Genomic DNA, 27,890 nt, shown 5'->3' with positions numbered 1-27,890 from the left:
GCCATTTCCCGGCACTCGGTAATAAGCGGGGCTCTCTGAATGCAGGGAACGCGATCGCGCCGGCCAAAATGGTGGGAAAAGCACGTATTGGCACCATGGAAATGGCGAGGCATGCACGGCATGACACATTATATAACCCCCACAACTGTATCACTAATTCCTTACTCTATCTTGTTTGTGTTGGGGGACTTAGGTATAATTGTGCAAAATGTCTGAGTCAGAGCAACAGTACATGGAAACATCGGAAAACGGCCACGAAGTCGACGATGATTTTAACGGAGCCGGCCTCACTGAGGAGGGGAACGACGACGACGACGGCGCCGCCGCGAATGACTGCGGAGAGGACGCAGGGCCCGAGGACGACGACAATTCGCAAAACGGCGGCACGGAAGGAGGCCAGATCGACGCCAGCAAGGGCGAGGAGGATGCCGGGTGAGTTTAAGAGGCCTGCTGTGAATCTGTGAAGGAAGCAGGCGTCCCTAATGAGCGCTAGCGGTTTGCCACGGCTCTTTGTTCAACCGGCCTTTTGTTGGCGCCATGTGCAGCGCGGAGAGGGGGGGATGGGCGCCACTGTAAAGATTAAATCTAATATATAGTTGCTTAGAAAAGCAGCAGATACGGGGTGGGTGCTGTGCCTCTACCATGGGGATTTCTCACTTTATTAAACCGGCCTTGAAAGATGGCTAACGGCTAAAAGCTAAAGCAAGTGCTACCTACCTACCCCCCTACATTACTGGGTCACCAGATGTTTTGGGACAGCCTGTATATCTACACCCCTGGTTCTACCCACTACCACTACTGTGTGAAGCTTGTTAGTGGGGGGGTGCCTGCAGCTGCTGCTGCTAACAGTGTCCCTTCTCCTGTGCTCAGGAAAATGTTTGTTGGCGGTCTCAGCTGGGACACAAGCAAGAAGGATCTTAAAGACTACTTCTCTAAATTTGGCGAAGTGACAGACTGCACCATCAAAATGGACCAGCAGACAGGCCGGTCAAGAGGCTTTGGTTTCATTCTGTTTAAAGACGCAGCTAGCGTAGAAAAGGTAAGTTATGTAATTATGTGGACACGTGAGGCATATTTTCACAATGTGGGCAATTTTACATGTGTTTGTTTTTTCTTTGTCTAATAGGTTCTTGAACAGAAGGAGCACAGGCTAGATGGGAGACAGATTGACCCCAAGAAAGCCATGGCCATGAAGAAGGATCCAGTAAAGAAAATCTTTGTGGGCGGACTCAACCCTGATACTTCAAAGGAGGTCATTGAGGAGTACTTTGGGACCTTTGGAGAGGTACATTAGAAGCATCTGTCAGCATCTAATGGAATTAAGTGGGTATATTGGAGGTGGCTGCTACAAAACTCTGATTTCTTTGTTTGTAGATTGACACCATAGAGCTTCCGCAGGACCCAAAGACAGAGAAGAGGAGGGGATTCGTATTCATCACGTACAAAGAAGAGGCTTCGGTGAAGAAAGTCATGGAGAAGAAGTACCACAATGTCGGTGGTAGCAAGGTAATGGCACAGCAAGCTTGCCGGCTGAAATTTAGTTAGCCAGATTTATAAGTCTTTGCAAACGTTTAACACGATGCTCTTTGTGTGACATTGTAGTGTGAAATTAAAATCGCGCAGCCCAAAGAGGTCTACCTGCAGCAGCAGTACGGTGCCCGTGGATACGGTGGACGTGGGCGAGGACGTGGAGGTAAGCACGAAATCTGTGTGCACTTCAGAAGACTCTTGATTTCAATCATGGCCTAAATTTGTTTCTGGAGACTTGTGACAAAAGCTTTCTACTTGTTATTTCTAGGCCAGGGCCAGAACTGGAATCAAGGCTACAACAACTACTGGAACCAGGGATACAACCAGGGCTATGGTTATGGACAGCAAGGCTACGGATATGGTGGCTATGGTGGCTATGACTACTCTGCTGGTTATTACGGCTATGGGGGTGGCTACGATTACAGTAAGCGATAAGTGGCCCCAGGGAAAAGAAACAGAATGAGAGAAACTTTATTTTCTTGGTCCTCCTTTTTGTACAGAAGAACTCAGTCCCTTTTTCTCTTGTCCTCCAGACCAGGGCAATACAAGCTATGGGAAAACTCCAAGACGTGGAGGGCACCAGAGTAGCTACAAGCCATACTGATCACACATAGTGCAGGTATGCATTTCTGCATCATCCGTGGTAGTATGAGAACATAGCTGTAACCATTAGTGCCTTCTGACCCCAGAGATCTCCATCTACTCTAAGTCCATTCCAGCATTGTTGTGGGGTTAGGGTAGGCCGCCTTGTGGGGTCTGTGATCATTAGAGATGGATTCATTCCACCTGTCGGCCATCTTTAGATGAACCTGTACTGCGACTGTTTGATCAGTACGCGTCGAGTTTGTGGTGGTTGAAAGCGGGAATAAAGGACTGTTTCACCTTTCACCAAAGTGCTAGGTGTAACAGCTAGAGGTCGTGTCCCCCTCCCTTCCCAGCCCCTGCCCCCGTCCAAAAAGTGTGTCTGTCCATCACTGACCAGTCAAACTCATTCATGCACCTGTCTGTCTTTGTGTAACTGCATGCCGCATTTGGTTTATTCTCAGTAACGTTAAGCACCGTGTTTTTCTCTCAAGGTCTAAAGTAAATAAGAAAAAGAGATCCATGGTCTGACTACAGCGAACATGGGCTCTGGCTTTTCCTTTGGAGTTGGCAGAAAATTTGGACTCATGCTCCATTTGTACAGATCAAGTGAGGAACTGGGGAAGCAAATGTCACTTTTCCACTTTTTATTTTATATTGTTTTTTGTTTTGTTTTTTTGTGTCCATTTACATTTCCAGTGATGGAAGTGTTATTTTTACTGTACTTTTTGGTACCTTTTTGAATCTAATGTATTGTATGGTTGTATTTTTACATGTCTACTGGATTTACAGATGAGCAAGAGCTTTTAAAGCTCGCGAATAAAACAATTTTTTTTTTTTTCTTTTTTCTTCATTTTGTTTTGGTGTTTATAGATTTTGTTGTTCTCCCATGCTGAGTGTTGGATGTGAGTTGCATGGCTTCAGATGTGGGGTGAGGTTAAAAAAAAAAAAAAGGGATTTATACTAATCAAAGGGTTCTTTGTAAGAGTGTCAAATAAATATTTGCAGAAGGCCTTGTAGACAAAGACAACCAGCAATTATTTGGTTTTGTTTTTTTTGTTGTTGTTGTTTTTGTTATTTTGGCTTTTAAGGAGATTCTTCCCCCATCATGTCTGCAATTTTTAAGTGGCTTTACTAGTGTTATTCAACTGAACGCAAGCCTGTTAAATGTAAGAGGGTATTCCCTCTCTCACTGGAAATTCATTCCTCTAGTGTCTTTGGCAAATTGGTAGAAATAAACTTTTGGTTTATATTACACATGGATCTTTCTGTTATTATTTGTAAAGTTAACGTTAAATGTTTTTGTACTGTTAACTGGCTTGCTTGTTTCGTCTCAAGTAATGTTAACATCTCCATGGGAAGCTGTGGGAGAGGGCTTCACTACCTGCAGGATAACTTGCTGAGTGTAACACCCACCCCACTAGATGTTAAACTGCAATACTTGAGCAATTTTTGTGAATGTGTCCGGGAGTTATAGTTGTCTGGTAAGTGCTTCACTCTACCATGCTGTGTATTAAGAACATGTTGCCAATCAGTGTTAAGTCACAGCTGATTATGTGAACTGCTGTCAGCAGAAAAATGATACAAGAACCAGGATTACAGTTAAAAAAAAAAGTTTATTTGTCAATATTTTCTTTAATTTATTTATTTTGTATTATAAAAGTGTGGAATTTCAAAATGTCATCTTCTGGTAGACTACATTTCCCAGGTGGCAATGATATGTTGTGGCTTGTAGTGTTTACCTCCAGTCTGTGGGGTGTCATCAGAGAGGTGACTGGTATGATCTGTTGAAAATGAGAATGACTAAAACATTTGCATTGATATTTCACTTTAAATGGGCATAGTTTGAAACGAATGACGACGCTGATCCAGCAGTACCGTTATTTAAAATTCACTGTCACCGCTTTGATATTCTCTGAATTATTAATTTCCAGATAGAAGTCCAACTTCTCTAAAGTGAACCCCCACAGTAGTCTGTGTTGAGTGGAAGAGGCAACATGTTCTGTGAAGCTGTTTGGTCTACTGGAGCCTCAAGAACAGATTTTAATCTCTACCTCTAAATATTATGAATGTGACCACCTGACTCTGTCTGATGCAATTAAAATGTTTTCTACAGGTTTGACAAACCTTAGATGTCTTCCTTTTCCAGTTTGAGGTCACTGGCTTTCATGTCTGAAAAAAATGAAATGGTTATATTTTGGTGTTGAGGTTTTTATGGACTGAGTAGATAGCATGCATATAACCTTGTTTACAATGTTAGTCAGCTAACCTGTAAGGATGCGATCAATACATTGCACCACCAGCTCTGCATTCTCCATGCCGAAGCACATGGGAGGCTTAAACTTCAAGACGTTCTCCCATGGGCCATCAGTACTGACACATATTTGATCCTCCTCCTTCAACCTGATATAAAGAGGACAAACTCCAATCACAGAACAGCACTGGGGAGTAAGCTTTTTTTTAAAAAACATAAAATGTAAAAACTAACTGATAACTAATATGTTGCACTGCAGTCCCTCACCTCTTGACCACATGCGCTGCAGCTTCTGTGGCAGGAGTCTTCTTCTCTCTGTCAATCACCAACTCAATTCCCAAAAATAGTCCAACACCTCTACAGAAATAAAGACATGGCCTTTTATTGGAATTATGAAAGAATTAGCATACTTGTCAAATATATTTACATGTTAAGTATTCACGTTAGCAGCGGTTTGCAGTCCATGTCTGAAAATCTGAGATTTTTGTCATTCATATCTAGCTTTTTATACTGCAAAGGGTAAACACTACCAAATATATGTATAATAGGGTATGGAGGACAATTTCTATACATTTGAATAATTGAACATTTTTAGATTAAGTAAGATCAAAACACCACACCTGCAAATAAAAGTGAGATGTCAAAGAGGCACTGTAAACATGGACATGTCTGTAGGCAAGCTTTAATTAGTAGAGTCACTGGACTTCATTATACGGCAGCTCAATTAGTTATTTTTTAAGTGCTATGAACTGCAGGATACCGCTGACATAGCATCCTTACCTGACATCTCCAATTATTTCATGTCGTGCTTTCAGTTTTGTGAGCAAATCTTTTAGGTGGGCTCCGACCCTCACAGCATTTCCTCTTAAGTCTTCCTCCACGATCACATCAAGGACTGCTAGGCCAACTGCACATGAAACTGGAGTCCCGCCGAACTGCATGAAGTTGGAGAGTAAAATGAGTGATTTATCTTTAGAATATGCATAAAAGCATTATATTTAAAAGTAACACAGGAACTGTGAGTGAAATGTACGTTTTAAGTCTTAAAATGACATTTCTCTCTTAATGTCATTTTAATATTAATGGTAAAATGGTAAAATAGCTATTATTATCAAATACCTGGTTGTGTGTGGAGATCGGGCATTAATTTATGCTACATTAAGGTTTCTGTATAGTCACCGTATTGAAGTACTCCACTCCGTTGGCTGTAAAAGCTCCAGCTATCTCTGCAGTGGTTGCTACGCATGCCAGGGGATGCCCATTGCCCATCGGTTTGCCCATGGTCACAATGTCTGGGCAGAAATCGTCTCCCTGAAGCTGAAAAGCCCAGAAATGATGTCCCACACGCCCAAAACCTGTCTGGACTTCATCTGCCACAAACACGCCACCAGCTGAGCGCACATATCTGTGGAGAATACGACGAGGAGGCACCACACTTTCATTGTTGTACAACCAGCTGAGCAACAACAACCAGATAACTGAAGAATTACTCACTCTGCAACTTTAGGAAAGTATCCTTGGGGCAAGATTATTTGTCCACCAACACTGGGCAGGGATTCAGCAAAGAAGGCTGAGATCTAAAGAAAAACAGATAATAAATATGCACTATAAGTGTAATGTGCTTATTATTAGCACTGTTCTGAGCGTGTGTAGTAGAGATTTTATTGAGCCTGCATGGAACTGGGTTATAGTGTACCTTACGGCCTTTTTTGTGAACATCCTCTATAAGGTCTTTTACTGTATCAGCATATGCTTGGCCTGGGTTGGGGTGATCTTCTCTGTATATGCCTCTGTAAGTGTCTGGTAGAGGTGCCTGGGAGGATGAAAGAACATGTTCTTTGAGATCAGCAGGAGTCTATTGCTGGGTAGCAGTTTTTGTGATAATAGGTTTCTAAATTTACACACCACATGAACCCATTCTTTCTGTCCCGCCAGTTTCCGGAACTTGTAAGGGCTAATGTCGATGAGAGATATTAGATGCCCATGGTATGCACTAGTGTAGAAGGAGAGCTCATTATAACTGAAAAGCACGTGTAATTGCAGGGGTGAAAGGGCTGCAATGGAGCAAAATACTTACTGGTCAAGAACTACGACATCTTCATGTTGGGTGTACTGACGTGCCAAGCGTAGGGCAAGATCATTGGCCTCTGAACTATCAGGAAAAAAAAGATGTAATTGTACTTTAGAGAATGCTTTTTTTAAGGAGTATGAGCGTGCAACAGAATACTCACCCAGAGTTAACAAAGTAGAAGACACACAGTTTCTGGGGGAGGGTAGCAGCCAGGCGGTCAGCATACAGGACTATGTTGTCATGCAGGAATCTTGAATTTGTGTTCAGGACGTCCATTTGAGCTGCTGCAGCCTTTGTGATGGCGGGGTGACAATGACCCACTTAGAAAAACATACATACAACATGTCAGTAAGGGCGTTAAAACGTCCTGCCACTAGGTGGCAGAAGTGTAATACACTGTATTTTTTTAATTGGTTAGAAAAAACGGACTTGAGACTGGATGATAATGTTTTACCATGTTGGACGTTACTGATACAGTCCAAATAGCGTTTGCCATTTTCGTCAAATAGATACTGTCCTCGTGCTCTTACTATTTTCACCGGGTCTTCTGAATAAAACAGTTTACATGACTGTCTGTAATCAAAGAAATCAATACGTGTCATTTGCACTATATGCACAATAAGCCTGTGAGCAAGCACCAAGAAAACACCAAGTTTCATCTTACATACCCGATTAGCCTATTCCTCATTGCAAGAGTTTCTTCTTTCCGAAGTTCTTCTTGCGCCATGACAACTTAATCTCTGGCTCTTTTAATTTCACGTATACCAAATACAGATACAAATACAATGCCATAAACTATAACAGCTATTGACTAGAAACTTATGGAAAACGGTTTCGCTAACTGACCCAATACGCATGCGTCGGTGGCAGAGCTGAGTTCACTTCCCACTAAGTTCAAACACTTTGTAGTTTTAACTTTTCTTTTCCCCTGTCACAGGTAAGGTAGGGTATCTAAATTTAATAAATATTTTATTATTCGACCTATATTATAAAATACATTTGCCTTTATTGTTAGACAGGAAGATTTGAAATTACGCTCTCGCTTTAACCAGAACGGTGTCACTGTGGGACGGTCAAAGTGACAGAAGCTCGTAAAATAATTGTAATGTGTTTTGCTGTGAGTTCAGTTTAATTTCCTCCAAAACAACAGAAAAAAACAATAGTAAACGTTATACATTTTTGGTATGTCTAAACCTCATTTAAGCATCTCTTGAATCACCAGTTGTAAAGGCATGTGACAAAAACACCCTCTCAATTGGTATCGTCCAGAAGCTATAAATACTCAGTTAATCTGCTCGCCACCCGGTGCACTCGCTGCGCAGCTTTGGTTGCTTAGGAACGCCTGAATGCAGGTAATACATCAAGACAGCTGTAGCATGCTAGCTTGCAACCAAGCTGCCTGACCAAGCTAACGCTACAAGTGATTTAGACATAGACTGTTGGGTTAGCGTTAAATTTAGGAACGCAAATTTTCATACTGGCCTTACAAAACGTAGCTATAACCGACTGGAATGACAAGCCTCTAACCGGTCGCAATCAGATCTATTGTAATAAACTGACGCTAGTAATTTTAGTGCATTTATCCTATGAGCTAGCTGACAACTTGGTGCTTCACTGGCTGCATCGTGTTCGTGAGCTAGCTTACCACATACCACCTTGCTCACCGGCTATAATCGGAATCCTATCGATCCTGTAAGTTTAGCATTATTTTAATGTGTTACATTGTAACGAACAACAGCTGGATTGCAGTTCATGAATTTTAGCTGATGGGCAGAAACGTGGTTTGAGTAAGCTGCGCAACACTGTGTTAAACTCGCTTGTTTTCCATTTTTTAAATGTTTTTTTTTAATTTTGTTTTTTTAAATACAGTGTCCTTAAGTCAAAGCTATTTTATCAAGGTGGCTGTGCTAGAGGTTTCTTGTCATTTCGACAGCGTCCTATATTTTTTTTCTTATGCTGATCGAATGTATGTTTGCTAGTCACACTGAAAAGTGATGCTAAAGTTTTATACTAGTTACTTGACAGCTCTTGATTGTGTTCAGGACATGACAGTGGAAAAAGCTTGGTCTTGTGCCCCTTAAATAATGTCTTGTGGCATGTGGAACTAGGCTAGCAAATGCACTGTTTGCCACAAGGAGGAGGAAGGCCCTGGAGGCCACATCTTGACTCAACAGTGATTGAACGAAAGTCTCTTAAGTGAGCTGAAATATAAATGCCATCAAAGGGCCTCAAAGTTGCTAGATTAATATTTGGTTTTTTTTGAAGGGGGGTTTTCCACCCTACATGTGCTCTACACATTCTTTTAAACAGAAGTCCAAAGGCTAATGGGTCATGTTACATTTTAATGCAACGGTCATTCTGTGTCTTTTACTTTCAATTTGAGATGTACAGCACTGAGTAATAGACTTCCTGGGATTCCATACATGGGCTACTGCAGGGAATCTTCAGGTGTTTGTGCATTCAGTAACTAATGTTTTTTTTTTTTTTTTAAGTTTTTGATTACAAGTAGAGTAGTTCAGGACTGTATTTGGTTTGGCCTCAAGTAAGTCCTTGAGACCTGGTCACTATTCTTTTGTCCCCTTTACAAAGATACTATGGTATGCTTCCAGCCCCTGTCCCATTCATTTTTCACACACTTCCCCCTCCATCCTTTCCCTTTTAGTCTTTCCCTCCCCCTTCCATTCTTTACTACTCACAACTTTTGTCATTTCAGTTTATTGGACCCTACTGACTTGATTGCAAAAGTTTTCACTTGAGTTGTAGTCTGCATCTCCTTCGAAATAAAATTTTCTTTGGAGTCCCATTTGGAATGACAATATGAACTTAATTTGATGAAATGTGACGTGCTGCTTTGTTCAGGGTCACCTCATGTCCATGTGTGATTCTCGCCTTAGTGAGCATAAACTTCTGCTCCTGCATGAATGAAAGGGCAACTTATAAGCCCTAGCTTGGTTCACATAGACCTGTGGTCAGTGTTTGGTGTGCAGCTTTTCTGTTCCTCTTGCTGTGGGCTTTCCCAAACAGAAAAACAAACATTAGAAAGTACCCTCTGCCCCACAATGACTAAACTAGTTTGATTTCTCTGCAGTTTGTCTAACCACTTATTTAATTTGTTTCAATCTATTCTCACCTGCCTCTCTAGGTTGCATAAAGATGTTGGTGGCAAAGTGAGGAAGCTGGTCAGTCTGGCTGGTTGAGGTGTAGAGGGGACGCCACAAACCACGCCAGAACTCTGACTAATGACACTTTCACTGCCCTTGGTAAATCTCCTCATCTCCATGTCTCTCCCTGGATCATAGCTACAAATATGGTGACTCTTATAACAGAGCAACTTCGTAAGCAGAGTTTAGAAGAACCCTATCACAAGGCCTTCTCATTCAGTGTGAATGTGGTGAGTTGGATGGTTTAGATGGAACAAAGTCTTGTCCTTCAAACTGATTTTGTTTCATTGACTTGGTTTTCTCACTTCTGATTTTGAAAACAAGTCATTCTGTTTGTTACAGTCATTACCTACAGTGGGCTCCAGTCCCACTGTCTCGTGGAGTGCTCATAAAACAACACAAGGCAAGTTTAGTGAGTTAAGAGCAACATTTGTGACCAGTGGGGAAATTGGCCTCATGTTTATCTTTTTGGCATTTTCAGAGAGCTACACCTCAACTACACATCCATCATCTGTTGCCAGTGTTTTGGATGACTCCTGTGGACTTGATTCACTATGGCCTACTTCTCAATCTGGAGAATCACTCCAGAGACCAGAACGTCCCTTCAAGGCTTTCCAAAGTTCACCTCCGCCACCTCCAAAACGCCACTGCCGGTCCCTCTCTGTTCCAGAGGATCTGTCTCAGTGCCGCACCACCTGGCATCCCAGCGCATCAAGGGTTTGGACCCCGGTGAAACGTAGCTGTCACAGTGGTGGAGCATCTAGTTCAGGCTCTGGAGCCAGCTCTTTGCCACTTTGTGGTCCTAGTTCCTCCTTCCCCTCTTCCTCCGTACACTCATCTGCTAGTCCTACCTTCTTTAGCTTAGCGCTATCGTCTGACTCCCTGATATCATGGGGCTTCCCATGGGACCCCTGCGATACACTGAAAGGAGCGTGTTCTGCATCCTTTGCTACGCCTTCTTCGTGCTCTTCTTCACCGGCCCCGCTGACCTCACACTATGTGCTGCAGCGTCGCTTCTCCCTCTCCCCTGTACACATTCAGAAATCTCCTACGGTGCCCTTGCCCCCCCAACCCTGTGCAGGTTCAGCCTTGAAATATGGCCGTTCTGACTTGGAGCACCCAGCGCTGTCTCCGTCTCCTACTTCAGCCTGCAGCACACCATCCTCATCTAGGCGTGGCCTCCACCCTGCTTTGCCACGTTGCCACTCGCAGCCCTGTGACATGCGCAAACCTCGCTTAAAGAGGCGCCATGACCCAGATGTTCTGCCCTACCCAAGGCCAGTCCTCGACTTCAGCAAGATGACACAGGTGAGCAAGGAAGGTGGTCCATCAGTGTTACAGTACCTCTGTGACGGAGGCTAATAGTATTGGTGAGCAATCAAGTTCACTACTTTCCTTAAATGTAGCCTTCTCTTTGAGACCTTTTGTGATCTTTTTTTTTTTCTTTTTTTGCTTTTATCTCATCACTTATGTTTTACCACTTTATCTTTATCACTTATTATTTGATGCAAGGACGCAAGACAGTAATTATTTTTGTCTATAAAAATAGTAACATGATGATCATGATGCACATGGTTTTTCCTGCTTAGATTGGTAATCGTGAGAGCCCTGCATATGGACCAGGTAGCGGTTTGATTCCAGTGACCTCACAGGTGGAACGACGTTCGGCTTTCTCTCCGGCAGAGTTTCTGGGAAGAGCCAGCATCGGGCCGCTCAGTGAAAGTGAGGAAGAGGAAGACGAAAGGAGGCCTGCAGATGGAGGACAAAAGATTGTTTTTGAAAGAGACTGTACAGAATTGGATCTGAACCTTATAGAAGAAAACTGATCGCTCCTTGGTGCTCTCAGTGTTATAACTGCATCAATATCCATGTTAAGCACACCTGCAGGCTTATATTTTCTTTTTAATATAACGTGCTCTTCTGGCAGTTGGTGGAAACCTGCTGCCCTCTCTATACAAATGTCCAGAGTTTAAAAGTAAGATCCAAGGACCCCATGTGGGAGGCTAATATCCAATGACATTGCTGCGATCATAACACTTGAGCTTGCTCACTATTCAAAATTGCACAAATTTTGTTAGCGCTGGCCTGTTGAAGCACTCCTTAAGGAAATGTGCATGAGCGAATAAGCAAGATTTAATGCGCACAGATTTTTGACTAATATTTGATATTAAGACAAGTCTTAATTAGCATAAGCCACTGGTTTGCATCTTGATGGCCTTACATATCCTTATCAAAGAACTTTATTGCCAGAGGTTGACAGAATGTTTCTATTACATGACGCACACTAAATGCCAGTAACTGAATGAGACCGATTGTTGTTCAGTGCTGCTTCTGATACTCGAGTAGACTACTTTTGTATTTGGCTGACTGAATTAAATGTGAGCTGTTTAACAGTAGCTAAAATGTTGCTGTGTGTAAGATAAAAAAAAAAAAAAAAGCCCATACAATAAGTATCCATATTTAATTGTTCTGTGTATTTAACAGGATACATTCCACTTTTTAAAAATCTCGCCTAAAGCCTCTTCACTTTTACTGCTGTTCTAACTTTTCAGATATATTCTGCTTTTCTTCTGGCACAAACGACATAACACACCCTCTACGTTACATTATCTTTTTGGAGTTTGTGTAATTGCTTTGACATTGACACATCTTGTTAACAGTGACACGGCTTACATAAACTGACCATGCCTTAAGCTTAAAATACAGAGTTCTTGGTGCTGTGCTCTTGTTTTTCACAGCCAGGCTCCTGTTTGCACTGATTGAGATATTTCTGAATTCGAGGCACATACACTTCAGTGGTCAGTCGTATGAGTGCTGCAGCTGGTCTTCACAGGGCACAATGTAACGGGCTGTACAGTGGTTTGAGTGAGTACATGCGTCCAGCCATTTCTGAGAGTGTATGTAACGAAAGAGTGAGGCTTTTAAGAAATGATTTCTTTGGCTGGAAATATACTTGTTGCACAATTTATGTACAAATAAATTTAATAGAATTATTTTTTTTTCCCAAAAAGTGTCTTGTCCTTCTTTTCTTCTTCTTAAATGAATATGAATGTTGTTTCATGCTTGGACCCAACATAAAGGAAGTCAGGGGGCAGTAGATAATTGGATTATTGTGACACCTAGTGGCTGATCTCAGTATAATAGTCGTGCTGTATGGATATACTGTATAGTCCAGTTTGGGTTAGTTAACATAGATATTGACACACATACACCTACATTTCGCGCTCGGGGAGAAAATATGTTTTTCTTGTAAACTATATTGTAGCTAGCTGTAACCGAATTACAAATTGAGCAGAATCGGGTCTGCGGGTGTATGTGTAAGAACGCTGCACACGAAGTTAAAGTTTAAGCAGAAAGTTTTGATAGCTGCCTGCAGACTTGTTGCACTAGAGTTTGCGCGTCTTTGTCGTTCCGCCTTGAAAGGTGAGGGCGCTCCTTCCAGTCCAAGGATGCTTTCTCGCACACTGTCTGACCCCCACATCGACAAGCCACTTCCTCTTTGTCTAATTTCATGGCGATCGGGAGAGAGGGAACACCGCCGACGCACGCACACTGTCTGAGCACTCCTCAAAGAGTTTATTCGGGGTAAATAATTATCATTTCTCCTCACAAGATTCGCTTTTTAGTTCACAAAGTAGATGTGGTTCAAATCAAGCATACGGGCGATTGTTCCTTCCCCGAAGAATTAATGATTTTAAAGCTTCTGGGTCAGATATTTCACATTGTAGCGCTCTTGGCTGATAACAGATCGGACGAAATGGGCTCCCCCTCCGTTCTCATCTCCCACACACTCAGCTGCACGCTAGTTATCGGCGATAGCTAGCTAACGTTAGCAACGCTTCAAACGCCTCATGTAATTGTGGACGTGGGTTGTAGCAACACTATTCACGAGTTAATGAGAAGTAAATAACATCAAAAACAACGTGTACTCGAAAGTTGGCGGGAGTTTGAACTTGCCACTAAAATGTTAGAGAGTCCTCAAGTGTTTGTGTTTGGGTTAGCTAGCCACCGTCGCGCAGCTAGCTGCTGTGCTATGTGTTTAGTTAGCGATAGCTCGGATTGCGATTCAAAAGTTAATGCTAGCTGAACTAACTCGGAGTGGACTTTAGTGAATGTCATCTGCGTATATGAGTCAATAAATGTAACGTTTGCATTTAACGGATGAATGTTATCCTTCATTGTAAGCGTTCCGGTGTTTCTGGATAGAGTAGAAACGAGTGAGCTAGCACTGTAAGCTAACTAGTTCATTAACGGTAATTTGGGAGCTAACCGTTGGGGATATTATAACCAAAAAGTTATCAAGAGTGTCCTTTCGTACTGTTTATTCGTACTGTGTGCCTAGGTTGTTGTAGTAAAGTTAAGGAGAAAGTTGGGGAACACGAACGAGTGTAACTGTGAAAAAGAAGGGGGGGAAAAACTATGCGAGTTGTACAGCGCAAGTTACTTCTCTCAAAATACTTTTGCCACTAGATGATGGCCATATCATTTTAATTGCTGTGCATGCGATGTTATAAGTGTCGAGTTTTATTCAGTTATTATTTTTATTATTTTAATGAGCCACCTGCAGCGTCACTGTTTCGCATTATTATCACCTAAAGTAATTTTATCTCTGCTTTGTTTACAGTGTAAACTAAGTTGTGAAGCTGACTGGTGCAACAGACGCTATTCTCCAGGTGAGTGTCTGTCTAAACCCTGCAGCTGTACTAATAAATCCTTATAATAAGTTTCTGGGGGTAAATATACAGTATATTTCCCCCAACGCCCCCAAAACCGTAGTCCTGTAACTTTTTAGCTTTAGTTATCACTTGATCTTGTGAAAAAAAAGTTTCACTTGAGAGTGTTTTCATTCCTGGCAAGTTTGATTATGGCTAACTTCTAATACTCCAAATTCTATGTGTTTAAAAAGAAAGTGACTCTTTTTTTGAATTCTAAAATCCTCATTACTTTTCATTTGCAAGTTGGGTTTAATGCAGGTGTCAATATAAGGATGCATTTAAAATTTCAATTTTTTTCATCTTTTCATTTTTGGCTGGATTCTTGTACGCAGGTGAAAATACGTGGACGTCATTAAAGGGACCCTGCCACCACTTGGATCTGTTCTTTCTGTGTCCCTGGGTATAGACTGCTTGGTGTATGGCTCTGATGGACAAGCACAAACAAATCAAGCGGCAGAGACTCGACCGCATTTGTGAGGGTGAGACTATAAGCATTACAGTCATATATATGTAGGATTCTCAAAAATATATATATATATATATATAAGTGTTTTGAGGAAGTATAATAACATTTGTTTGTAATGTTCCTGTGCCATTGCACATAATGATAGTTTCTTATGAAATAATCTTTAATACTTGGTTGCAGAAGAGATTTACTACATGCTGTGTCCTCATGAGAAAACCACCTTTTAAGCCACAACTCACAAGGGTTTTAACTCCGAAGGCGGACAGTAGTAAAGAATTTGAAATATCCATCAGAATGGGCAGATGCACACAGTCACGGTGAAATTAATTGTTTCGATTTTTAGGTGAGAAAAATAGGTGAACTTGGATCTTTTTAGCAAAATGCATTTGAAGATGTTGCACTGCAGATTTCTAGAGATACAGTGGTTGGAGAGTTGATGATAGTGATGAGACATAACGGTGCGCTAAAATGGAGGGAAGCGTCTGGAAGAGTCTCAGGAGACGGGTGAAAGGGAGAGAGGACAAGGTGAAGGGTCGTGGCCGCAGCTACAGGGAAACGGGCCAGCTGTCTCTTTAAAAAACGACAACAGCCCCCCAAACCGCTCTCAGCCTCAGCTTGGGCTATGCTAATGAGGTTAGTGCTGGTTGGCTGGCTCTCAATAGAGTCGCCCGGTGATTGGAGGCAGGCTGTGGGGGAGGGGCTGGGCGTGGATGACAGCTGGGATCCAGTCAGCCAAGAGCAGGCTAACAGAGAGAGAGGGAGGAAAAAAAAAACGAGCAATAGAGGGAGAGCAAGGCGAGGGTAGAGAGAGAGGAAGACAGGCTGACAGACTTCATAATGCAAGGTTAGCCCCGGTGCTCATGTGTTTTCTATATCGGCATGTGTTTTTGAAATTTGTGAACTGTGGAAGGGGGGAAGGGATCTAGGCTCTGGGTGTGGTGCCGGCTATGTGTGTGCAGTTTCCCTTTTTTCTTTTTTTTCCTTTTTTGTCTTTAGTGTGTGTTGGTGTCGCAGGCGTAAGAAGGAACTGAATAATCGCATGTGTGTGTATGTGGGTCTCACTGTGTCTGGGTGGAGTACTGCTGCTTGCTGCATTATCATCGCTTGCTGCCCCTCCCCCCTCACCTCTTACTCTAACTACAGAAGGGGGGGGGGAGGAGGAGGAGGGAGTAAGGGGAAAGAAAGGGAGAGGGAGGGAGAATGAATGAATCACTGAATGAATTGCATTGTGTGTGCGGCCATGCTCGCTGGTTGTAGGCCTCGGGTATACCGATGTCCTTTGCTCAGATTGCTCTCTGTGTAGGCCTACTTGGATATATATTTTTACACAGGGAGTCTTTGTGACGCACCCATTTGGGTTTTTCTGCATAGTAAGAGTCTTTGTTTTTTGTCTTTTTTTTTTCTCTAGCCTGTTTGCAGTCAGCATGACGGCATTCTTGAACCTTCTGCCGCAAATGTGAATCACACTGCTAAATGGTGTGCATCAGATTGAGTGTACCAGGCTTTATAAATACCTTTTTCCCCTCAGCTTGTGTGCATTTTATTCATGAATTGAGATATGCTCAGGCGTCAGAGGAAGCTTTTGCAAATATTTGTTTTCCACCCCCCTTCCAGCTACCAGCGCCTTTTCTTCCTCAACAGTCTCACCATTACGTCCTGTCTTCTGTCCAAGTAAATGTTCCTGCTTGTCACACTCCCCACCATGGGGGCAGGCGCACACACACCTGTCACCCAACAGGACTGAGATAGTGAGTGCTGGCGCATGTGTGGAGTCAGTCCAAGCCTGAAGACGTTAAAGTCGCCTTCACGCGTCCCTAGAGATTATTTGGGCAGGTTATCCAGCTCTCAATCCAGGTGTTAAGTGGACTTTAGCTGGCTTAAATGCAGCAAAATGTGTGAGTAGCACAGGTAATTGTCTAGAGAATCCACAGCGAGTGAGTGGGCGTCATGTGTCCTGCCTCCAGCAGGCTCTACCCAAGTGGACAGTCTCCTGTTGTCTTCTAGTCCTGAGAAATAAGTGTTGGATCTGATTCTCCTGAAAGATTTATCCAGATTTCATGTGAGAAAACTACAGTGAGCAAGAGTAAAACACACTTTACTGATGTAGCTGTTTTTGCAAAGATGTGGCGTTTATAATTTAATTGAATAGTCTGTACCAGTAAAAATATGATTTTTATATACCAAAAACAAAAATATTATCCAACATACTTAAATGTTGTGTTAAAACACTGACATGGCAGATCATTTATTTAAGATGTTAATATTATAATTTCTTTTTTGAGAAGACACAGACTGAAGTGTTAGGGTGTTTGCTGAGTGGCTTACTAATGTTACAGTTACATTATGTTGGCATAAGCATTTAGTGTTAGCCACTGCAAACATTTCAGCCTATAAAACAAAGTTAATTTCACAACAGCAGTGCCAGCTGTCTCAAACAAAACGCTAACGTGTATTTCAGGATAACCTAAGAAGGACCATACTTTGTTTGCTGATACTATGAAGTGAAACCCACTCAACTTGAATTCCGTGAACCGATCTGGATGCTGGTCTTTCAGGTGCTTTGCTCAACTGGAAGTATTTCCTCCCTTTCTCTAAAAAATATCATTTAATTTGCAGGGGGCATGTTGCACTTATCATCCCTTGCTTGCCCACCTTTGAATGCAAAGTACTTCCTGTTTTTCTTAGCTACCATATCGGTTCTCGCGGCATCCCTATTGATCCCTCTGATTTGTGGTAATCGTGCAATATTGACCGTAGTGCACATGAGCCAGTTGTGCAGATGTTTGCTGCTGAGGTGTTTGTGAGTGTGCGATTGGGGAAATAAAAGGGTACAACAGGAAAAATAAGAAGTAGGGACTCTTCCAGACGGGAGAATTTAGGTCATGACTCAGGCCCCCCCTCCTCTCCAATCCCCACAACCTCCTCCCAGAGACCCCACAGTTTTCTCCGCCCCTCCCCCAGTCATCATACACCCATCACCTCACCCCCGTTGTCCCTACCCCCACCCGTCTGCTCATACAGTAGGCAGGCCAAGTTCCCAGAATTAACACTTAACTAAAAGCCTCTCTTTCATTAACCAGTGTCCGAGCTTCCCCTTTATGAGTAGTAGATTTGAACAGGACGCGATGGATCTGTGAAGTCTTGACGGTGTATAATGGTTACATGCCATCCTAAACAGAGCTGGAGTTCAATGCCAACTAGGCCAGATGGCTGGACACTGTCCATGCCCCATCATAGATATGGTTACACATTGCTTTTGTAACCTTAAAACACTTGGTATAAACACACACACACTTAAACACACCATTTTGATAGTTCCCTTAAGGTTCTGGTGTAAGTGTTGGAAAAATACAGTCATAAAAGTCTTGAGTTATTATTGTCTAGCTCTGTTTAGCCATGTGCGCAGGGTTTTTTTTGTGAGGGTATGATGACTTGTATCACGTCGGATAGTCCAGACATGGGAAATGCAGACTGTTGAGTCACAAACCTTCAGCTGAAATTTACTGGTTCTGAAATGCAAGTAGCTGGTAGCTCTTTACGTCAAACGTCATGTGGAAGCTACATTTGAAAGGGGGCAAAAAAGCAGAAAGGCTGTGTAACAAAATCTGTTTGAAAACAAGTGCTCACATGCATCTGTGGCAATTTGATACTTTTACCTGGTTCTTGCTTCAGATTGATTTGATGCACATTTGTCCCTTTTCTCCCCGGCGGACTCAGGTATCCGACCCCCAATCCTGAATGGGCCAATGCACCCTCGGCCTCTGGTGGCCCTGCTGGACGGGCGTGACTGCACTGTGGAGATGCCCATCCTGAAAGATGTGGCCACAGTGGCTTTCTGTGATGCCCAGTCTACACAAGAGATTCATGAAAAGGTAGAGGAGACACAAGCACACACGTTAAAAAGGCACGACATTCTGATGTCACATGAAACATTCTTCTAAAACCTTCTAAATGTCAAAAAAGGCTGCATTCCCTTTTCCTAGAGCTGTAAACTTCAGACAGCATCTAAGCTGTCTACACAAAAGAAACCTGCGGAGAAAAAAATTCCTCCCCACACAGATTTGGCTGTGACAGATGGCTCAGACATATTAACAAGCACATTTTATGTTATGTTATGTTACATAGTCTCTCAGAGAGAACCCTCTCACTTCTTTTTTTCCTTACTTAGAAGGCTCAGTTACTAACTATCTCTGACCTTCCTGTCTCATGTTTTTCTTGCTGGCTGCCTTGCTGGCCAGGATGCTATTGTAGCGGTCCTCACTATCATTCACCTGCTTCCTAAGAGAGGATCTGTCCCATGGTTGGAAAGATTCCATCTACACCATCCTGGGCTGCAGCTGGAGATTGTTAGTCCTTGCTTTGCTTTGAAACTCCATTATGAGCTGGAGAATCGCTCTTAACAGAACCTGCAGCAGATGGAAAAGTGTTTCATGTACAAACAACGTGAAGTCACTCAGGATTAGCACCGCTAGCTGCAGCCCAAGACAGTGGAGATGAATGCAGTTGATTAGTTTAGTTTATTATTTCTTTCTTTATTTCCTCACTTCATTATTCATTTATCATAATGCACTTAGCAATAGATTTGTAAAGAAGCAGCTGTATTATTTGATGATTTATTTAAGAGAGCATGCATGCACCTCCTTCACAAGTGGAATCGAAATCTGTGCACAACACTGCAGCCTTGTAACAGAATGATAAGTGCAGTCCACTGAGATGAACACCGAGGTGTTAAAATTTCCATCTGTCTCCAACAGGTGCTAAACGAGGCAGTGGCCGCTCTGCTGTACCACACTATCACTCTATCCAGAGATGACTTGGAAAAGTTTAAAGGCCTACGAGTAATTGTCAGGATCGGCTCCGGCTTCGACAACGTTGATGTCAAAGCAGCCGCTGAGCTGGGTGAGAGGATCAAATTTGTACTGTATTTTCAGAGACTTGTACAGCCATGCTGTGACACACAGTAAAACAGAACGGTTTAGTTAGTGTTTCTTTCTTCTTTTCTACCTGTTATTTAGGCATCGCTGTCTGTAACGTGCCAGCAGCCTCAGTGGAAGAGACAGCGGACACTTCGCTATGTCTGATTCTCAACCTGTACAGGCGAGTAACCTGGATGCACCAAGCTCTAAGGGAGGGGACCCGTGCTTCTAGCGTGGAGCAGATCAGAGAGGTGGCTGGTGGCGCCGCTCGTATCCGGGGGGAAACGCTGGGCATTATTGGTCTAGGTGAGTAAAAAGCGTAGTGAGGGGTGGCATCAAAGTAAGGAAATGTGACGAATTTTAAAATAAGCCTGTGCACCACTAATGGCTTCTTATACCCCTAACCTCCCCTTCCTCCTTCCAGGACGTGTTGGTCAAGCAGTAGCTCTGCGGGCAAAGGCCTTTGGTTTTGGCGTGATCTTTTATGACCCTTACCTGCCCGATGGCGTGGAGCGCTCACTCGGCCTGCAGAGAATGGCCACTCTGCAGGACTTGCTAATCCACTCTGACTGTGTGTCCCTGCACTGCAGCCTCAATGAGCACAACCACCATCTCATTAATGACTTCACCATCAAACAGGTGTGTGAACATACTCCAAATATCCAAAACAATGTTGGTTTCAGAAAGGGTAGCATTACTTCCACCTCAGCTATGTTTTGTTTAGAATAGATTGTCTAGTGACAACATACCTCTGCTATCTGTTTAAACCCTGTGAGTAGCTTGCGTTGTTTATTTTAGATGAGATTAGATACGACTGCATTCTGCCGTACTACTCTAAATATTATCTTGCATCAGCTGATAATTTGGTTCAGTTAGGTTATTAATTTTAGATGTATTTGTCACATCCATATGATTAGAAGTTTATTATCAAAATGACTTCAGTAACATCTGAGGACTCGTTCCTGCCTAATTCTGCCTTATTGCTCTTTGTGAGGATGAAAAATATTTTTCTGCAGGGGTCTTTGAATGCATTAATTGTAGTTTTTTGGTGGGATTAATTCAACATAATCATTATCTAGCATCAGCTAAGTAAACTGCTGCTTTAGCACACAGGAACTACTGGCTGGTGTTTTGTAAATAATCGACAGGACTTTAAATGAGAGTGACAATTTCTATGTGCCAGACATTTCAAACATTTGCAGCTTTTCCTGAGCCAAACCTTGTAATTGTGTGACTGTGTGTGTTAATCAGAGTTTAATAGTGCTCATTTGTTTCAGTTTGTACTGCATTTCGCTGGAAATTGAAATTCTTAGCCTTTCCTCGCAAGCTCTCATCCACATTGTTGAATGATATTGTTAATGACACAGATGCGCCAAGGAGCCTTCCTGGTGAACACATCTAGAGGCGGTCTGGTGGATGAGAAAGCACTGGCTCAGGCCCTAAAGGAAGGCCGGATACGAGGTGCCGCCCTGGACGTCCATGAGACAGAACCCTTCAGGTAACCCTAGTGAATTGGGCTCTAACTGGCCCGCTACATTCATACATAAGTGTGGTGCAAACCCTCAGTGCTCTCTCTGTATCAGCCTGTACTTTCTTCTCCAGTTTTTCAACAGGCCCTCTGAAGGATGCCCCCAACCTGATCTGTACCCCGCACACATCTTGGTACAGTGAGCAGGCATCTGTCGAGGCTCGTGAAGAGGCAGCCAGAGAGGTGCGCCGGGCCATCACTGGTAAGACGTGTACACTCATCTCATGAGATCAAGCCATTTCTTTCGCTGCAGTGAACGCATTATCATGTGACACTCCTCACTTTTTGGCAACTATCACTTTTCTAATGACAGTTTGGGTTCTGTGAATCGCCCAGTGTTTGTATCTCTAAGCATGCATACAGGTTTTTTGTGGTTAGGACAAGTGCAGAATTAGTGGATCAGAGCTGGAGTCTGACTAATTCTGGATTTTCTTAAGATGCGTGATAGAGTTTTAGAGTGCTACCAGGAGTACCCCTTGTTTCTCTTTTTTGAACTGAGCAGTTACTGTCATATTTCAGACCGGCTTTCAGGACAAAGTTACTCAGTTTGGATCAGATGTTAGTGAAGGGGAACTCTGCCTTTACACTTTACTAGCACTACCCTTGGAAAAACCTAGAAACTCTTCTAATGATCATAAAACCAAGTTTTTATTACCGAGGTCTCAAAACTCATTAAGGGTCCATGGGATGTCCTCAAATATTGTCTTTATGGGAGAAGAGGTTAAAGAGTAAAATTCCAAAAACACAAATTTTTAAATTCTTGATTATATTTCCACACATAAAAATTTAAAATGAAATGCCTACCACCAAACACAGAGCATGTATGATGAATCAATCAAAGCTTTATTCGCGACATGCAGGTTGCCCTGCAGTGAAATGGGACCCCCCCAACCCCCCCAACCTTACAGACACAACACAGACATTACATGGGGATACAAGTCGAAGATCGGTAGCGTTACAGAAAAACACTGAAATATACACAACAATGGGAAAGTACAAGAGGGAAAAAAGAGACCTCTACTCGTGCTGTGCTTCCATGGTAGGACAGCATGAGAACAAGAAACAAAAAAACTCCTCTGCACAAAAAGCACATAAATGTCCACATCACACTTTGTGAAAGACATGACAAGCCACAGGATTGGGTGGGGGGTGAGGAGTAATACGAAGCGAACACAGCAGCCGCCCTGCACAGCGCTACCATTCCAGCGCGGCACATAGACCCGCTGTGTTCCCCCGCAGGAAACAAGCATCGAAGGCGTTTGGAATACACAGGCTTCATTGGAGTAACGTGTTCCCTGTTGCCATGCTGAGACTGTTTTGACTCATATTGCTAGAACATTAAACCAGAAATGTATCCGGTAGCTGAATAAGGAGGTTGTCGGTCATATCTGACAGCGAAACTTTGTGGTTTGTTTACTGCAGGGCGTATCCCCGACAGTCTGAAGAACTGTGTTAATAAGGAGTATCTGATGGCAGCCTCTCAGTGGCCCGGCATTGAGGCCGCTACTGTTCACCCAGAACTAAATGGAGCCGCCTACAGGTGAGCGGAGAATTGACCAAGATTGCCTCATTGGTGATAAGGTTGAATTTAACCTGATCTGATTTTGTTTGGCTCTGTGTCAGATTTCCTCCGGGGCTGATCAACGTTGCAGCAGCAGGCGGTCTCCCAGGAGCTGCCGCAGGCGTTGAAAGTTTGGTTCCAGGAACCCTGGCACATGGCATCGCCCCCGTCTCCCACCCCCCTCACGCCCCATCCCCAGGGCAACCTACTAAGGCCGAAGCCGACAGAGACATCCCTTCCGACCAATAGCCCCCCCCCACCGCCGTCAGCACATTCCGTCATCTCTGGAAACCAACCCCCGCCTCCCAGGATCAGACACAACCCTACCCTCCAGTACATCGGCAGCACTAGTTTGACCTGACGTGGCTCTACAGTCTTTTCTCAGATCACATAACCAGCCCAGGAGTGACCTGTCCACACCACAACAATCCACCCCCCCAACCACCACCACCCAGAATACACCCTTGCCTCCATCATCCACCTGCTCACCCACCATCCCCTCATCTCCTTCACTCCCCCACTACGTCAGCAATAACTGTGTTCTCAAGGATTCAGTGATTGGATTGGTTTATTTCCTTAGTTGGTTGTTGTTTTAATGAAAAGTTGATCTGCTCTGGTTCTAGATGTTAATGTTTGTTTGTTTAAAAAAGAAGAAAACAAGAAAAAAAGCATTTCTGACACGAGGCTTTACAGTCTGCCTCCTGCAGTCCTCCTCTGACCACTAGAGGCACAGACACAGAATGGTTGAAGCCCCACTTTTGTACATTAATGGCTCATGTTACTGCTCTCTTCCTCTTTTCTTTTTCTTACCCTTTCCATCTTTCTCATGATGGGGGGTGAAGTTTGTACTGAAGTAAAAGAAGAAAACAGGACAGAATCACAAACAGTACATCCTCTTCTCCCTGCCAAGTATCTAGCTAACCCTTTAGCCCACTTTGGCCCTTGTCTCTCCTCTGCGCTGTCATCAGTTTGCTCAGCAGAGGGATCCATAATGCTGTCAGTGTGGAGCTCTCTGACTGTCACAGTGTGTTTTTTATCTGCTAAACTCGTCTGTGAGTATTAAACCCATTATTCTTTGTCAACTTTCACTGCTGCGATTGTCTAGTTTTAGGACAGTCATCCCTGTATTTACACACGCTTTTCCCCTTTTGGATTGTGATGTCATGAGATAAAAGCTCTGAGCGTCATATCAGAGATGTACCTGCATGTCCTGGTATGAATTTCTATCTCTTGCCAGCAGTCTTGAGTGATGTGCGTTTGAGTGTGCGAGTGAGTGTGTTAGGTCCTGTGCACCTGGTGCCCACAGGGACTCGATTGCAGCAGCTTTTCTGTTTTTCATTTCCTTCCCAGCTGGAAACCCAGCAGCATTTCAGCAGAGGGCGCTGTCTGGCTGCTCAGAGCAGAGGAAGCTGCCTGCAGCTTCTCTCAGTCACAGTTACAGGTAACCTTTAGTGACGAAGAACACGATGACACACTGCCGACGTTCAAACCACAGGAGGGGTGACCAGGGATAGATTACCGCCTTATTGTTAAGCTCGCGCCACAACCACCAACACACCCACTCTGTCACCCACCCTCCACTATTCTCCCACTGTGATGCTCCAACCCTATACATCTGCTCATGAATCCATCAATTCCTTCAAAGTGCGAGGGGACGATAGAGATTAGATTCTCCGTAGGAGCAAATGGGACGGTGTTCTTGCATGCTGGCTCATTAATGACCGTGGCATGCGTGTGTGTGTGCGCGTGATAGTGTGGGTTTGCGTGCAAGTGTGTGTTTGTATGTTCCCTCACCCTTATAACAAGCTGTTGTCGTTCCAAAGGAATAGCCCCTAGGAGTAACTCTTAAACGCTGTTGCCCTGGTGTCATGGGAACACCACTTCTAGTACCTCAGTAACAGATATTGAATGTACCGTGCATACCCTTTTATTTTTTTGTACAGATTTTCTAGATGCATCTTTACTATTCTTTACTAGAAGGGTTGTAAAATGGTAGCAGTAATGATACAATTTAAAAACAAAAAAAAGCCCCATAAAATAATTTGACAATATCTTTGTAGGTTCGATAAGATCAATGAATACTCAGGCATTAAATCCAATGCGTATCTGTTTGCCTTTACCTTTTTATTTCCTCATAGTGTAAGAATTCGGCACAGATTCAGACTGTAGTCGATGTGTTTCAGTCCCAATCTTACTGGCTGATGGAAAAATGAGAGGAAAAAAAGGAGGAAAAAAACAAAACAAAAGGCGATCGTTGTGATCTGCTAGTTTTCTTTTACTAGAACAGTAGTAGTAGGTGCTGTTTTGTTATTCATTTAATCCCCCTTCGTCAAGCTGCTCTATCTATAGTGCATGTGAGGTCATTTTTAAGGGGAAATACTATTGCCCCCCCCCCCCCCCCCCCCCCCCCCCACCCCCACTCCCTCCTACCAGACCCCACCGAGTGTTTCCAACCCGAGTTGCCATGTTTGTCGTGGTCAGTTTCCAGTGATGTACAGTTTCCCCCCTCAGAGTCTATGACAGACGTGGAGCGCGTCTGTCCTGAGATGTTAGGCTCCTCTGTCATGTGATGAGTATATATTTTTAATAAATAACCCCCATAGTTTGGATTATGAGCATAATAGTAATCTTAAAATTTTTTTTTTTGCTGTTGTTGATGATGATGATGATGATTATATATATATTTTTTTTTTCAGTTCATCAGTGCACTGTTATGAAAACCGTTCTGTTTTATTTTAATGGATATGCTGTCTGTGTTCTACATGTTGTACTGAAACATTTCAGAGATCAAGAGTTCCCTCTTTCCCCCGCAGCCCCAATTTTTATTTTTTTTTTCTTCTTAAAAGAAATTTGTCTGATCCCACCACCTTTTCTCTCCAACTGATATCCTGTGGGCCTTACTTACTCTCCCCATAATAGTAGCTGTTAGTGAAATTTGCCATGGAACCACTCACTGCCTTAATACAGTTGACCACAGCAGGTGAAGTCAGGAGACACACACCCAGCCAAAAGGAAAAAAGAAGATTGGGCCACATTCAAGGCCTCTCCGCAAAAAGCTCCTCACACCCCAGCAGGCCTAAATCTACCGCACCTTGTTTCTTTATCAGTGACGAACCACATTTAGCCTTGTGTGAACTCTTTTAGCTCATTCTGCAGCACATCAATCCTGTGCTGTACAGCGTTATTTTAAATGTCTTTTTCATTACTCCCTGGTTTAATAGTTCAAATCAGCCGGGCAGAGAGTATATGTGTGTTGGCTAACAGATAAGCACAGTGTGAGTATGCTCATAGCTGATATTTCACTCTTGGGTGTGAGACTGCCCCGCCACCGTTGCCATCACCGCTCTGCTGCTCTTAAAAGTCTCCGAGCCGGAGCCACAGGGGTGACTGGTAGGGGGAGGACAAAGCGGACTCTGGTGTGGTCTGTTGGCAAAAAGCAAAAGGAGAAAATTATGGTGAGAGCTGGTCACTTTTTCTCTCTCAGGGTTCAAAATGCACACATATCCTCCAGCAGTCGCCCTCTGTCTCTTGTCCCTCATCCCAAGTTTTCCGCCCTGACAATGTAGAACAGCCTCCTGCATTTTTTTTTTTCTTTCTTGTTTTTGGAAACCGCTCTCCCCTTCGATCCGTTTGTGCACAGGTCTGAACTTTTTCCTTTACTCTTTCATTTTTGCTTTCTTTTAGCACTGACATCTAACCATCTAACAAGGAATGAATGAATGAATGCTTGGAAGTGACTGTGTGTAATGTTAAAATTGGGAAATGTATTTTTACAACATGTGAACATTTTTTTTTTTTCCACACACTCTCATTGTGAATTGATTTTTGTTTTGTTTTTTTGTTTTTTCTTTCACCAGACTGCAAAAACAAAACAAATTAAAAAAAATTCTCCTGTAACTAGACTCTTAAGCTTTATTTTTTTGTTTTGTTTACTTTTTTATTAGAAACAATCATGTTTGTGATGGTAACTTCCAATGGTAAACTCCACACCGTATTTTAATAAAATCTTAAAAAATGAAATTTCTCTCACTTCTTTCTTTGCGTTTGTAAGCTGGTACCAGGCGTCCTGCTGTGTACTGAACCTTTAACACTGCCTTTGGTAATTTCTTCGGGGGGAAAAAGGGGTCTGTGCTTCATTATTAGTGGTTAGTTAGATGGTGACAGTTAATTGCCAGCTGTGATATGTTGACAGTCAGCATGTTGAGAACATGGAGCTGTGTTTACAGAACGTCTGCCATAAACAAAATTGTTTACTAGCAGGCTTAAGCTGCTCTTTTATACGCCAACTGTAGCTTAGGCACTGCCAGCATGACCACAGGTTTACAAGTGGGCAAAGTAGGTGGGGAATACAAGGAAGGGGGCCTCAGGAGGGTGGAGGGATTATTGGCTCCAAAATTGCTTCCACATGCACACAACCAGGAACTTTTAAAATGGAGCAGAGATCGCTCTTGACCCTGTTTTCATTTTACTGTACTGTGCACAAGTCTAGAGCCACCCCTCATTTCTCTGCATTTGATTTCAAAGGAGCCAGACCTTGTATCTTTTTTTTTTTTTTTTTTTTTTTTTAAATGGTCTTGAGCACTAGTTCTCCAGGCTTTCTAAAGGTCTTTCAAAGTCTTTCTCTGGATATTTTGTTTCACTCATCTCAGCCCAGTGCTTGTACCTGGCTGTTTTAGATGAATATATCTTTTTGTTAAGCCACGTAATGCTGACTTGTGAAACACTTATTCAAGTAAAAGAATGGCATCTAATTCAAGGGATGAAGCAGAGTTGCCTACATATAACGACTCAAAAAAAGAACCAGTTTTAAATTGGATTTAAAACTAGGATAGAGACTGTAACTACCAGCCTGTCACAAAACCACATCATTTGTTCCCATTTTTTCAGCTGAATGTGTGAACAGTTCAAACGATAACAGTTTGACAGGAATAAGGTAGTATTTTTTTTGCACCAACAAGGTGGTTCCTAAAGAGCTAGTAGCTCTTCCCATGGTGTGCAGTATGCCCTGAACAAATTTGAGGAAACTGGACAAGTAGAGGACAAAAAATGCAGGTAAAACTACAGCAGATTAACACTACCTAGAAGTCTTGTCCATAAGAAATAGGA

At 43.0% G+C, this 27,890-nt stretch overlaps 4 protein-coding genes across 5 annotated transcripts; 3 read left to right on the top strand and 1 right to left on the bottom strand.

Annotated features, from left to right (window-relative positions):
- The first annotated feature begins 193 nt into the window (after positions 1-193).
- Positions 194-3,369, top strand: hnrnpaba (heterogeneous nuclear ribonucleoprotein A/Ba). The gene is made up of 8 exons (XM_080900942.1): positions 194-432; positions 871-1,039; positions 1,127-1,285; positions 1,375-1,506; positions 1,603-1,693; positions 1,799-1,954; positions 2,064-2,149; positions 2,607-3,369. Exons 1-7 carry the CDS (start codon positions 209-211, stop codon positions 2,132-2,134), a joined length of 1,002 nt encoding a protein of 333 aa, XP_080757068.1. The 5' UTR covers positions 194-208; the 3' UTR covers positions 2,135-2,149; positions 2,607-3,369.
- On the bottom strand, positions 2,987-7,323 carry phykpl (5-phosphohydroxy-L-lysine phospho-lyase). Its single transcript, XM_080900939.1, has 13 exons — positions 7,106-7,323; positions 6,892-7,010; positions 6,598-6,757; positions 6,444-6,518; positions 6,272-6,359; positions 6,063-6,179; positions 5,861-5,943; positions 5,546-5,771; positions 5,147-5,301; positions 4,634-4,723; positions 4,382-4,515; positions 4,240-4,284; positions 2,987-3,896 (listed from the first exon to the last, which is right to left on the bottom strand). Exons 1-12 carry the CDS (start codon positions 7,162-7,164, stop codon positions 4,241-4,243), a joined length of 1,350 nt encoding a protein of 449 aa, XP_080757065.1. The 5' UTR covers positions 7,165-7,323; the 3' UTR covers positions 2,987-3,896; position 4,240.
- Positions 7,324-7,721: 398 nt separating this feature from the next.
- Positions 7,722-12,602, top strand: LOC308408599 (protein FAM53C-like). Of its 2 annotated transcripts, none has more exons than XM_080900941.1 (5): positions 7,722-7,789; positions 9,580-9,828; positions 9,941-10,001; positions 10,080-10,906; positions 11,188-12,602. In XM_080900941.1, the coding sequence occupies exons 2-5, from the start codon at positions 9,745-9,747 to the stop codon at positions 11,422-11,424; spliced, it is 1,209 nt and encodes a 402-aa protein (XP_080757067.1). In that variant the 5' UTR covers positions 7,722-7,789; positions 9,580-9,744; the 3' UTR covers positions 11,425-12,602. The 2 variants fall into 2 exon arrangements, with proteins under 2 accessions (XP_080757067.1, XP_080757066.1); XM_080900940.1 differs by having other exon boundaries at positions 7,738-8,129.
- Positions 12,603-13,081: 479 nt separating this feature from the next.
- Positions 13,082-23,872, top strand: ctbp1l (C-terminal binding protein 1-like). The gene is made up of 11 exons (XM_080900290.1): positions 13,082-13,183; positions 14,223-14,271; positions 14,646-14,792; positions 18,497-18,651; positions 19,534-19,678; positions 19,795-20,001; positions 20,120-20,334; positions 21,063-21,193; positions 21,298-21,425; positions 22,646-22,763; positions 22,847-23,872. The coding sequence occupies exons 3-11, from the start codon at positions 14,732-14,734 to the stop codon at positions 23,031-23,033; spliced, it is 1,347 nt and encodes a 448-aa protein (XP_080756416.1). The 5' UTR covers positions 13,082-13,183; positions 14,223-14,271; positions 14,646-14,731; the 3' UTR covers positions 23,034-23,872.
- Positions 23,873-27,890: the final 4,018 nt, after the last annotated feature.

The sequence above is a fragment of the Rhamphochromis sp. 'chilingali' genome, assembly GCF_963969265.1.
Source record: "Rhamphochromis sp. 'chilingali' genome assembly, chromosome: 13".
NCBI classification, from domain to species: domain Eukaryota; kingdom Metazoa; phylum Chordata; class Actinopteri; order Cichliformes; family Cichlidae; genus Rhamphochromis; species Rhamphochromis sp. 'chilingali'.
Note: the sequence above shows the minus strand (reverse complement) of the source record. Positions and strands in the feature narration are given on the sequence as shown.